General features: G+C 36.7%; 2 protein-coding genes across 2 annotated transcripts; one reads left to right on the top strand and one right to left on the bottom strand.

Moving 5' to 3' along the window:
* The first annotated feature begins 1,089 nt into the window (after positions 1-1,089).
* LOC140824464 (GDSL esterase/lipase CPRD49-like) lies at positions 1,090-3,103 on the top strand. The gene is made up of 5 exons (XM_073186051.1): positions 1,090-1,314; positions 1,548-1,625; positions 2,093-2,228; positions 2,596-2,745; positions 3,060-3,103. The coding sequence occupies exons 1-4, from the start codon at positions 1,258-1,260 to the stop codon at positions 2,655-2,657; spliced, it is 333 nt and encodes a 110-aa protein (XP_073042152.1). The 5' UTR covers positions 1,090-1,257; the 3' UTR covers positions 2,658-2,745; positions 3,060-3,103.
* An 838-nt stretch (positions 3,104-3,941) lies between these two features.
* On the bottom strand, positions 3,942-8,652 carry LOC140818072 (LIMR family protein At5g01460). The gene is made up of 14 exons (XM_073177903.1): positions 8,076-8,652; positions 7,893-7,978; positions 7,241-7,356; positions 7,052-7,162; positions 6,634-6,732; positions 6,383-6,505; positions 6,198-6,260; positions 6,016-6,080; positions 5,541-5,650; positions 5,345-5,459; positions 5,161-5,226; positions 4,601-4,711; positions 4,457-4,523; positions 3,942-4,374 (listed from the first exon to the last, which is right to left on the bottom strand). Exons 1-14 carry the CDS (start codon positions 8,423-8,425, stop codon positions 4,327-4,329), a joined length of 1,530 nt encoding a protein of 509 aa, XP_073034004.1. The 5' UTR covers positions 8,426-8,652; the 3' UTR covers positions 3,942-4,326.
* Positions 8,653-12,722: the final 4,070 nt, after the last annotated feature.

Below are 12,722 nucleotides of genomic sequence, written 5' to 3'. Positions count from 1 at the left end.
ATTTGAGCACCAAATGTTTTATATCTTATATCAATGCTAGATGATTTTTCAGAACCAAAACATATATTACAAATATTGATATCAATAAAATTGTTTAAAATTATACTAAAAATCTATAATTTTTTTACCAATTTTAAATTATTTAATGCTCAAATATCATACATTAGTATCATATTTTTTTATGTTTGTTTCGATTTTTAACCGTGAAAAGAAACGTGAGCTTAGGAAGTGCAGAAATATTTTTTAGAGATCAAGGTGTGCAAACAGATATTTTCTCTGATAAAGACTTGATGCAAATTTGAGTTAGAGTTCGGGGATTTATAAAAAAAAAAGTAACCTTTGATTTATTATGTTTATTTTATAGATTATTATTAGGTTTAAGTTTGATTTATTGTATATGTTTTGCACAAAGATTGTGTTTTTTTTTTGTTTTTTTTTTATTTTAAGGTAGTGTGTGTAAGAGATTATTTTAAGTGCTTACATACTTCAAGTCAATGAAATATTTGAAAATATAAATAGAAGCTAAAAAACAAAAACTACTAATTAGTTTATTTCAAAAAAATTAGTTTTATGATTTCAAAATAATTGAGTTTAAAGTAGCTAGACGATACAACTTTTTGTAATATTATTTTGTTATGACGTGAAAACGAACTGCTGCGTTTAGTGTCCATTAGATAAATCTTCGAGTTAACGTAATAACCGACAAACCATGCTAGTCAACTAAACCGTATTAGGTAAGTCATGTGCGACGCTCGCTTCAAAAGGTATTTGCATGGAAAATCAGGCGCTCACCCACTCCATCGACTCGAAATCTCTCATAGGCAACTTATTGTATTCTTGTTTTAGTTAGAAGACATAATAAATGTAACCTCTAACATTATATCATATTTGTGTTATATATAATTTTTATTGTCATTATATTCAATTATTATTTTTGTTGAAACTATGAGAAACTATCTTTTTGTCATCGAGATACAAAGACTGTATATTATAAGAGTGTTCCTCTAAAACATAAGATGACATAAAAAATTTGAAACCAACAACGTTGACATAAAAACATCTCCCACGCACATCCGTTTATGACGGAGATGAACGCGAGGTCCACCTACTCATGATCCTGTAGCCTGTCGCTGCTGTATTCATCAGCATCAACTCTTCCTTCCCACATTTGCACAAGCGAAGAAGTGGAAGAGAAGAAGATGGTGGGTCCGAATAGGCCGCTGTTCGTGTTGTTAATTCGGATCATCCATAGTACAGATGTGCTACAAAGTTGGGGGCTGGGGTGCTATGCTTGCCGATCTTTACGCTCGCAAGGTAATACTGCCTTCTTCCTTGCGCGCTATTTACCGTTTCTTGAATGCTGTTTGATTCTAGAATTTTGAATACCCCGAGAATATTTGGTGACATTTCATTCTAAATGGCTTGTAATCCCCACATCTCGCTGTTTGCGAGTTCATGTAATGTGATGCATCCTTTTTCGCCTCTAATATTAGTCAACACGTGACACACTTTCAGTAAGTATTGATTCCTGTGCCCAATCTTTGAAGGCGGATGTACTACTACGGGGATACTCGGGCTGGAATTCAAGGATGGCTCTTCAAATCCTAGATCAAGTTTTTCCCAAGGTACATGGTTGATACTGAATCCTGCTAATGTGTAGCTTGATTATGTTGAATTCTGTCAAGATTATAGAATTGGTCCAAACTCTGCCCCAGGCTAGGTGAATATAGAGATTGTCCAAATCGATATATACAAATTTACACGAGTAATTGCATCTCATATGAAACATCCTATTCACGTCTAGACGAATATATGGAGCTTACAATGCATTTTAACAAGTGGCCTATAAGGTCGGTCCAACATGTAACAGTGGTTCTAGACTCTAATACCGTATTAAGATTGTTCAAAAGTAAGCTCAAAGATCCATATATATAACTCCCAATAACTTAACCCATTCGACGTGACTCTTAGCAACAACGGGTCTCTTGGTCCTAGGCTACTGGAAACTAGAATTTTATTTTGAAAAATTCCTTCTTTTTTCCCACCTTTCACTATATAACCGGGAGATCTTTCTTTTATTCTCTGAGTCCAGGATGCAGCTGTTCAGCCTTCTCTTGTTATATTATATTTTGGTGGTAACGATACAACAAATCCTCATCCAAGTGGTTTAGGTGGTCATGTACCTCTTCCCGTCGAAAACATGAAAAAAAGATATCGTGCCTATCAAGGTTTGATACATTTATATCATGCCTCGTACTTTTTCTTCTCCATGTTTATGCTACTGCCTGTTGTGAAGGAGCAACCATATCTGAATTCTATTTGGTTTTTAAAGGGAATTGCTGTTAAAAGGATTACATAAACTTTGTTTTCAATCATTTTGTTCTTGGGAAATTACACGAGTCTACTCTGTGCACTGACAGACAATACTCTCAACCAATTCCAGGGATAATATGTCTCAGTTCTCCTCCGGTTAACGAGGCAAAAATTAGTGAAATTTATGGGCGAGCCTGACGATAAATTTTAGTTACTAGTTTTCTTTCGGCATTGAAGTTTCTTCATCTCACTATTTCAATCTTGATTATCCCTTGTAACCAGGACTGCATTTGATGATCAAGCTCGTACGAATGAAGGTTTATGCAAATATAATAAAGCTTTAACAGAGTTATGTGAAGAAATGGATGTTAAGGCTATTGATCTGTTTACTGCAATTCAGCGAAAAGACGTCTGGGCAGAATATTGCTTTATGTGAGTTTAACTTTTGATTATTTATCTTCTTGTTTCCTGATTGTCCAATACAACTCCAAACCTTTTTTCCTTTTAAATAAGAGAAATAACTGTTTGCCATTTAGCCAATTCCTTGAGCCAACTCGGGGATGGAAAAGGAACAGAGGGAAGAATTGTATTATCCACGATAATGTTCTTGTTATGTTTCAAAGTCTTGCTGTCTGCTAATGTTAAGGATCTATCAAATTTTTTATCCCTGTTTGTCATGCTCTTTTGCTGTGCCCCAATTCTTGAATTTGGTCTTCAAACTAATGGTTTTGTATTTTCTTGCGCAGAGACGGAATCCATTTGTCTTCTGATGGGTCCCAAGTTGTATCGGGGGAGTTACTCAAGGTTTTGAAAAGGGTCGACTGGGAACCGAGTCTATATTGGTTGGCAATGACGCCTGAATTTTCAGTGGATGCACCTTAGTATGCTGTAGGTCCGGATGGCAAGACCACGTTTAATGTTTCTGGTCATATTTGTACCTGGCAAAGACACTTGCTCAACATTGAGTAGTTGAAACTTGAAAGAACTCGAGGCGTCGTATTTCAAAACAACTTTTTGCTGTATATTTGTCGATTTGATTCTTATGTTTCTTCTCCCTGAAGGTGTTTCTTTTTAGTTATTGTACCAAATGTGTTTTATCATGGAATTTTAGTTGCATAATTGACAGTTGGTTTTGCTTGACCAACGGAATATTTCCATTTTCAGACCAAAACTGTTCGCCACTGTTTCTTTTGAGGTTCTGATTGAACGGGATGATTGATTAAAATCCATCATTATGAATTAAAGAAATCATCCTAACACAATGGATCTATTTGGATTAAGGACATGAAATTCAATTTCATCGAATCATTTCATTCTATACCTTGATCTAATTTAATTTAACAGGTAAATGATTCGAATCGTTAGCTACATTAGGAGAAAAGGAACTAATGGTGTTCCCTATGTGAAAGTTCAAATATTTTTACTGCACTCTACACGACACAGAATCGATTTACTTAATGTGTTTTTTCTTAATATTTTAGAGATATGTCCCCGGAACAGTGTAATTAGAACCCAAAGTTGATATAAGAAAATCAAACCACTATAAACTAACCATTGATGAATGCTTGACAACAACTGAAATTGAATTTATAGAGTAACAGTTTCATTAAAATAAGAAAAGAAAGCACTAGACCAAAGCTTCAGGAAGTAGAGGCCAAATTGCAAACGGGTACACGACAATCATTTTTGTTCTCACTGATTCTAATGTTACACCAAGAACAATTCTCAAACCAATCCTTCACAGTACAGATAAATACATGAAATGATGGTTCACAACTCAAATAAAAAAAAATTCAATGCATACACAGGGTAATGAAAAGGCAATGAAGCTACTCCCGGTGCAGCACACTACAAACATACAAATACAAATTCCGTTGTCCCAGTAATCGGTTCTTGATGGTGCTAGTCTTCTACTGCAGCAAGTCACACAAAACCGAACCACAAATCCGAGATTGAAATCACTCGATAAATGATAAATCAAGAAGTACAGAAGATTCATGTGTTAAATTTTGGTCACGTGGAAAGCTGGAACCTGCCGCTCGGCTTTTTTCTTCTCCATCCCTAGAAAGCAGGTTATTGCATATTTGAGCTTAGCATTCACGTGAATAAAGAAAAAGGTACAGTGCTGGTTATAAAAACTTACAAAAGCTGCATAATATACAAATGTCAGCCCTGCTAGAACAATGAATGCAATTTGAAACACATTGTACCTGCAGCAACAAATGGATTTATAATACCACGAAGTTTAGAGCACATAAATTTATAAGAGCATGAGATGCAAACTAACTTGTACAGATATTTGATTCCCCGAAGCGATTGCAGTGTATGACCGAATATTTCTTGAGCTGCTGTAGCTTGTGCATAATATCCGAATGCAGTAGCACAGAACTGAATCACACTGCAGAACAGCAACCGCAATAGAAGTTCACAATAAGCACAAGTGAAAGTTAAATACAAAATGCACCACCAGAGTAGATAATGATTAGTTGAAGCAGAGGTTACAAAGTTGCATTCAATTAGTTTCTTGATAAAGTGAAGGATCTTTCCATCATTTTTTCATTGCAGCTTCTGCAAAAGTTTTAATAACTTGGACATCTTAAAGTGTGGGAACTACAAAAATCTGGATCCTTTTATTAACGGATCAGTTGATGATGTATAAACAGAAAATTACTGACTTAATCATATATTGATCGACAATAAAGTGTTTAAAAGTAATGGTGTGAACAGTGTGTAAAAATGTATATTGTCCGAAGATATGTTACGATGCTACCCTTGACAGAGTTCTTAAAAATTCAATAAAATGTTTCAAGATTGGTTTGTGATCATATGCCGATAATAAGGAATTACCTGATTGAACAAAGAAGGATAAGACCCACATTAAAAAGAAACGAGTTCATAAGTGTAGCTCCCCACCTGCAAGTATAGGTACTAATGTCAAGCAATAATCATCGAAAACAAAAGTCAAGACCACAAATGAGTGATAACAAAACATGTAAACAGAGAGAAGAAAATCGACACTGCTAATACATACTTCATAGGATGGATCGTAATGAAAACCAATTTCATGCCAAGCATCATTTCCCCAGCAATCACAGCCAGAAGGAGATAGAAGCAGAAGAATGCAAATGCTACAGTACCGAGCAGACCTAAAAGTAGAAGCCACTGCTATTCCAATCACATGTGTAAAATTTAAAGGAAGATAAAGACACAAATGACACAAAAATTACCCCAAATGTCATCCAACTTGATGAACACCTCATTGAGAAAAGGAGAAAGAGGAGGGTCGATCAGCAAATATATAACAATATGCACAATCCAAGCCACTGAAACGATTAACCTGTACAAGGCAACATTACTTGTTCAATATATTAAAAACTCAACTAAGTAAAAGCATCAAAACATGGGCAGAAAACCAAAAAACAAAAAAAAAAACTTCTGAATGGGTCAATGCAGGCTGCAGAAATGGAAATTTACCTACAAACCATCCAACAATAATTTCTTGCACCCAGAAACCCCATGCAATCTGCATTTGAACATATAACCACCCTTCCCCAATTCTATTGTCCACAGCAAGGACAAATAGACTTGGACATGAAAAAGACCAACCAAATATGATCCACAGCCCAAGAGTACCATTTTTGCATAGATAATCAAGAATGGAAATTCAAGAATGCATCAGAAAAGTCACCAGAAAGGACATACCCTATAACTCCAAACACCAGTTTCGCAAGGTAACCAAGCACGGTCATAGCCCAAGATGTCTCAGCCTGAATAGATAAGACACCTTCATTAGGTTTTTTTCGTATTACCTTCCTTTTCTGTTCTTTTTTTTAATACTTTCACTTTAGAAGGGAAGGTGTAATTTATCTGTTTCATTTAATCACCTTTTCTCCTTGAGGGTACATTTCTTCCAAAGATTTCACGTCCTCTTCCAAAAGTAGTAGTTCCTGCATAGTTAAAATGTGACGAACATACAGTAAAGAAACCGTATCTTGAAAGAACGTAAAGGGCCAAATGACACACACAAATGATAACAAGAACAGGAAAAAGACAAACACAACACACAAACCTTTTCTACATTTTTCACATTTTTGCGCCATTTTCTACCCTTGCTGCCACTTCTTTCTTCCTGATGAAGAGCATCAGCCGCTTTTTTCAATTCTCTTGCTTTTTTCCCCAGTTCAGTTGCTTCCTGCAGGCCATGAGATACAAGCCTCGCATGAAAATTGTACGCGTTGACTCACACTTCTGAAAAATGATTTTTTTCCCAAGGTCGATGCGGAAAAGAATGAAGTCCATTAGAAACATGATTATGAGTACCTTGATATACTGCGAACGGGTGATAACAGCCTTTGGGCGGTGGATAAATGAGGATATCATTCCCAATGGAAGGCAGGCAATGCCAACACCACCAAAGATCTGGGATTTCAGCACATAAAAACTTGACATGATGTATCAAATATGGAAGTGATGTACAAATATATTATTTTTACTTGTTATGAGACCTCAGCATTTTTTTTTGGTAAAAGTGACAATTCAAGAGTTACACTACAGCTGAAGACAGTAGAAAACAAGCATCCAAAGATACCGAACTCCAAAGCATGCTAAAGAGATAGAATTTCTCATATCCAACATAACATATAGCTTGCACAAGTAAATACAACAGTAAGTCATGGGAAATTGGATATTTGTTATATCCAAGGACCTTTTTTAGAAGAAATTTAGTAGCTGATCTTACAGTGAAAAGGACAGATCCAACAATTGTCGCTAGTGCAACAACATATTCTGGGAAGGTAGCGCGCATGGTCCATGTGGTCTCAGATGAAGCATTGGCAGAATATGCGGAGCACTGAAAGAAGAAAAATAATTATTGAAAGAATCAAGAAGTGAAACTGTAAGTACTTAGATTGATTATGTGTTCCCCGACCTGTCTTGCCCCACTTCCAACACATTGTTGACCACTGGAGAAGGTCAACGGTGATGGGAAAGATTCAGTGGATGAGGATAGATGCCTAACTGTGAAATCCACCTTCCCCAAAAGACCTGGGACACAAACAAAAAAAATGTAAACAAAAACAGGGTCCTTCAGGTAATTGATGGGTCCATATTTCCAAAAATCCTTCCCACTTCCAAGTTCATGCATTGCCATTTTTATTTCGTCGTCTAAAAAATAACCTGTTCATCCTTGATCCTTACAAAAAACCTGACTTATAGAACAGATTCCCTCCCCAATTTCATATGTCAAATATTCAATCGGCTCTTTGATGAAAATGACATAATATCCAGCACAAATAACCAACATCAAACTACTTAATACAAAACAAGCACGCAGAGATTTTAATATGCATGATTTACATGATATTTTGCACAGGCAATAACATAAAATCCTCACACTGATATATTTGCAAAGTATTAATTCGTCCCCAGTCACTCGGTAACTAATAAAGTTGGAACTGAAGGGTTTAAGTTTCCCAATATGAGTGAGTTAGTAGCGAATTCCTTAATTCATAGCTCATTTACCATGCACCTTCAAACCCACAAAATCACAAAAGAGTAACAAAAATCTCTCAATAACTCACCGTACAAAATCCCAAGAGCGAGAGCACAGACGACAGCTGTCACAATCACCCACAGCAGTGCACTTTTCATCCTCTTCCACACACTCCTGAAGAAAAAACACGAATGCCGCAACCACTTAGGACCAAATTCACATACAAAAATCAAAACATCAAATTTAAAACCACGAATAGAAAAACTCTAACTTGTCCTGATCTCCTTCGTAGTAGAACATAGCGAAAGGGATGACGAAGAAAACAAGGATAGCGTCCACAATATAAACAGCGAGCCACAAATCCTTCATGGGTAGAGTGAGACTGCACGCTCCGTTATAAATCGCGTGGCGACAGGCCTGACGATTAGCCACGTCAGCTGGAAGCATGAGAATCGAGATAGCGGCGATCGAGAGCCCCAAAACGACGACGAATTTGGGGAAATACGCTTGGTTAACATCGTCAGGGTGCTGATAATTAACCAGGAGGTACACGTTGAACAGAAAAACCAATACACAAACAACAATCGCCACGATCACCAGGGCCAGATTGAAATCCCCCATTTCTGGTGGGATAAGAACAATGAGGCCACTTTCTCGCGATCCGATAACAATTTCCTTCGATTAGGGTTTAGGAATTTGGGACTTCACAGAAATTATTTAAATCTCTCACGAATTTCTCACAATTTCGCTGGGAATAAAGTGAAAACGGCGACTCGCCCCGATGATTATGCTTAACGGGTGAAGGTGGGATTACGATTATCGAACAAGATGAGTTTGACGCGAGGTATGAAAGTACCGTTGTAGCCCTCTCAAACCGTTGGTTCTGTGGATCTCATTTGGCTTTTTGGGTATTTTATGTGATTAGCTGGAAAATACAATTTGTCGATTGTCTCTTGGCCTTTGCAGATTTCGATTTTAGACAATGTTTGAAAAATGCTAATTAAATATATTTCCACTCGTCTGCTGAAAAATTAATTTGGCCTTATTTGATATATTAATTAATAATTAATTTAAGAAAATGGTTTTGCAAAGGAATCTCGAACATTCCGGCGACTCTCACCTCAGAGATCACTTGACTGCGACAGAAAATGAGGGTTCCCCGGCTACGCAAATTTGGTAAAATTTATTTCTTTTTGCGGTGAAAGTTTACATTATTCGATTAATATCTAGGCGAAATAGAACGACGTATTGTATAAAATTAAAGTTGTCAAATTAATTGGATAAAACAAGTTTCAAGAACTTTGGAGATTTCTTTTATTGTGATAATTGATAACATAAAGATTTTGCAACTAAACAAAAACTTGTGTGAGACGGTGTCACGGGTCGTATTTCGTGAGACAGATCTTTATTTGGGTCATCCATGAAAAATTATTACTTTTTATGTTAATAGTATTACTTTTTATTGTGAATATCGATTGGGTTGATTCGTCCAACTATGGTGTGTTTGTCTATTCCGTTTCTGGATTCAGGTTCTATGACACTGCTATTTTGGGGTGTATGCACCTGAAAATGTACTGCTTGGACCACATTCTTTGATATTAATCAATCCCAAACATTTATTATTTGTGGAGTCTGTAAAGGTAACTACAGTTAACTTGCAATTTTAATTTGTTTTTCTAGTTAACTGTTCACTTTCTTGAAATGAAATGCCTTCACATTCGTTTAAACATTGCTACATTTTAGCACCCGAAATAGCGAAATTAAAGTTAATATTGATTTTTGCCTGGTGGTGGAACTATTCTCCCTTCCAGAACCCACAAGGTGAGTTTTTTAGGAATTGATTTTATGCTGAATGTGATTTCAAGTAGTTCATTTGTTTCTAGATAAGGGAGCATACGTTTTGATTTCTACTAGGTGACTGTAAAGTTAATGCATATACTTTTTACTTCTTTTTATCACAGGAATGGAATTTCTTTTTGAATAAAGGGTTTCAGATAAACATATCTTATTCCATGAACGAACTCCCTAAGCTCATCCATCCTCTGTCGCCCTGGTGATCGCTGAAGGTAATAATTAATTTCTAACGTGTACTACTTTTAGCAGTTAGAGGCCTGATACAAATGACGTAGATTATTGAAAAAGTTGGAGAATAGAAGTACCCAGGATAGGGGTGTCAAAATGCGACACGACCCGTCAACCCGACACGACCCAACATGAAAAAAATCAGGTTCGGGTTGAGGTTTTTCGGGTTCGGGTTGGGTTCGGGTTGGGTGGGTTCGGGTTAGTGTCATGTTAGGCGGGTTTCGGGTTGGGTCGGGTTGGGTCGCGGGTTAACCCACAAACTTTTTTTTTGAAAATATTACCTATATTTTTATTTTTATGGGTAAATTATGTATCAGTACACTTTGAAAACCAACTTTGGTTTAGGTACCTGGAGAGAGAAAATAAGTTTCAAAATGCCAAAATTGCCCTTCTTTTCCTATTTAAGTTTAATTGATTTAATTGATCCCCGCGCTCCCGAAAATGGTATCAGAGCATGGTTAATTTATTTCAAACACAAAAATTTTTTTTATTACTAGCAACTAAATGTATGAGAAGGAGAATTTCGAAAATTATGAATCCGAACTTTAGTTCGAGAAAAATAATTTACAAGAACTATTCCAATATTTTGGAATATACACAAGTTTATCTAACTATTGTTAGAGATCAGAAACGGGGGAACAGAAAACCTCATCTCCTGATAAAAGAAAGCAGTGTTTGCAAAACGTTGCATACACAAAAGGTAGACTCTTACAGGCCAAAAAGACCAGATCTTCATTGATCTGTTAAATATGCCAGGAACTACCATCCAGTTCGAAATTGAACTTATTTCGCTAGAAATAATTCAATTAGAGCAAGAATTACAGCGAAGTACATGCTTCACTGAACTCAGCACAAAAGGTATACGTTTACAAGGTCTAAAGAACCGTAAAAACATACTTCAAAATCTACTCAGAAGAAATTCTTCAGAGAACAATGGATCTGTATAGACAGCAGATTTACGAAGGGAAGCTACTGCACCCTCAGGTAAAATCTCAGGTAAACTTATGATACAAAATAATAAGTTTCTGGAGATAGTTCCAGACTCCTCTAAGCTCTCTTTAGATCTTAGAGAAATTCAAAAGACAGTCCAAAATTATGGCAATATGCTGTATTTTGTACCACAACGAGTTGAGAAAATCCTTGAAACCCAAGAAGAAATTCTGGGATTAATAAATGATATTCAAACAAGAATTCAGAAACTAGAACAACAACCAAGTTCTAGTAGAAGAACTTCAGGAGGATGGTTACCACCATCTTTTGGCACTGAACCTTTGTTACATCAACAAGGGAAGGCCAGAGTGGTGTCAAAACCTTTGACTGAAGAAGAAAAGATGATCAATCTAATCAAGTCTGTCTCAGAAAAGAAATTCATCTGATGACAACTTTAGAAAGGATTGGTTTGGAGGATCTACAAGAACTTGCGGAATCTTTCGCAAATCTCAAGGTAGTAGATCTAAAAATGAACACAGCAGTAGGTGAAACACCACCTGCAATAACCTGGTCATCTTCTCAGGAACCAAGGGAAAGTATGGGATCTCATAATGTAAATATGAGAGAATCTCAAACTGATTTCCATACTGGTGGAGGATCACACCCAGCAGGGACAAGGGTAAGGAGAAGTCAAATTCCCTTGCACCAAACACCCTATGGAAAAACTGTTTTAGATCCTATACATCCTTACGGGGTTATGCTTAACCTTGATGTATTAGACTTCAAAAACAGAGAAGACCTCATAGACGATTGGACATCTGCTATGAGAATTGCAGCAGGAACCCTTGATCTCAACAAAGAAGGATTCATTAAACTTTTGGAAATGAGTCTTATGGGATCAGTAAAAATTGCTTGGGACATGACTTCATCAGACATGAAAGAGTCAGTCCTAGTTGGAGAATCTCTTAGTGAGATCGCGGGAAAAATGGCTACCCTATTTAAAGCACACTTTATAGGGGTAGACTATTTCAACAGTCAAGATACAGAGAAGAAGAAGAGATACACTCAAGCTCTGTATAGTCTTGAATTACATGACATATGTTTGGTGGATGAATACATTATGTTATTCACTAAATATAGATGGAATTCAAGAGTCGAAGAGGATATAGCTATGCAGCTTTTCTTCGCAAAAATGCCGAGCCCTTGGAGAGAAATGCTCATAAGGGAATACGTACCTGGTAATCCAGATACGTTGGCAAGAAGAGCCTCTTTCCTTAAAGGAAAATTGGCAGAATGGTGCCATATGGCAGCATTACAAAAGAATTACAAACGCTTAAGGGGTATCAACAAAAGAACTCCTTTATGTTGTAAGGAAAATGATCTTCCAACAATTATTGGAAGTAAACCACAGAAGCATAAAAGGAAAAGCTTTAGGACTCATCCTTATGCACGAAGTGGGAGAAGTTCTTGGAAACCAAGAACCATATGGTCTAGACAGAAAGCCAGATCTTATAAATCTGGACAAAGAAGCGGACCATCGAGAAGTAGGATATCATCCCAAGCATCGAGTTCAACTCGAAGCACAGGAAGAACACCTACAAAGAAAACTTTCAGAAGAGCTCATACTAGAGCCAATGAAAGTTTCAAGGATTGTAATTGCTGGACATGTGGAGCAAGAGGTCATATATCGACCAACTGTCCAGAAAATGAAAAAAGAGGTATTAAACGCTTCGACCCGACTCCGGATATAGAAGATGCAGTTTATTACCAAGATCTCATTCAAGTATACCGATTTGAGGACATTGCCTCAGATGAAATTATATATGAAGAAGAGGAAGTCTTAAGTCAGGAAGAATCTGATGGAACAGAATCGGAATCTGACTGAAGACGAGGTGTTTCGACACGA

This window comes from Primulina eburnea, chromosome 2 (genome assembly GCF_022965805.1).
Source record: "Primulina eburnea isolate SZY01 chromosome 2, ASM2296580v1, whole genome shotgun sequence".
Classification (NCBI taxonomy): Eukaryota; Viridiplantae; Streptophyta; class Magnoliopsida; order Lamiales; family Gesneriaceae; genus Primulina; species Primulina eburnea.
This window is presented reverse-complemented; position numbering and strand designations above follow the sequence as displayed.

What these genes read in the sequence shown, in the direction of transcription:
- LOC140824464 (XM_073186051.1), top strand. Translation starts at nt 1,258, where the DNA reads ATGTGCTACAAAGTTGGGGGCTGGGGTGCTATGCTTGCCGATCTTTAC. An exon ending in TAGATCAAGTTTTTCCCAAG is followed by an intron (nt 1,626 to 2,092) that starts GTACATGGTTGA and finishes CTCTGAGTCCAG; the next exon opens with GATGCAGCTGTTCAGCCTTC. An exon ending in AAGATATCGTGCCTATCAAG is followed by an intron (nt 2,229 to 2,595) that starts GTTTGATACATT and finishes CCTTGTAACCAG; the next exon opens with GACTGCATTTGATGATCAAG.
- LOC140818072 (XM_073177903.1), bottom strand. Translation starts at nt 8,425, where the DNA reads ATGGGGGATTTCAATCTGGCCCTGGTGATCGTGGCGATTGTTGTTTGT. An exon ending in CGCTCTTGGGATTTTGTACG is followed by an intron (nt 7,357 to 7,892) that starts GTGAGTTATTGA and finishes TTTGTGTCCCAG; the next exon opens with GTCTTTTGGGGAAGGTGGAT. An exon ending in CCCGTTCGCAGTATATCAAG is followed by an intron (nt 6,506 to 6,633) that starts GTACTCATAATC and finishes CATGGCCTGCAG; the next exon opens with GAAGCAACTGAACTGGGGAA.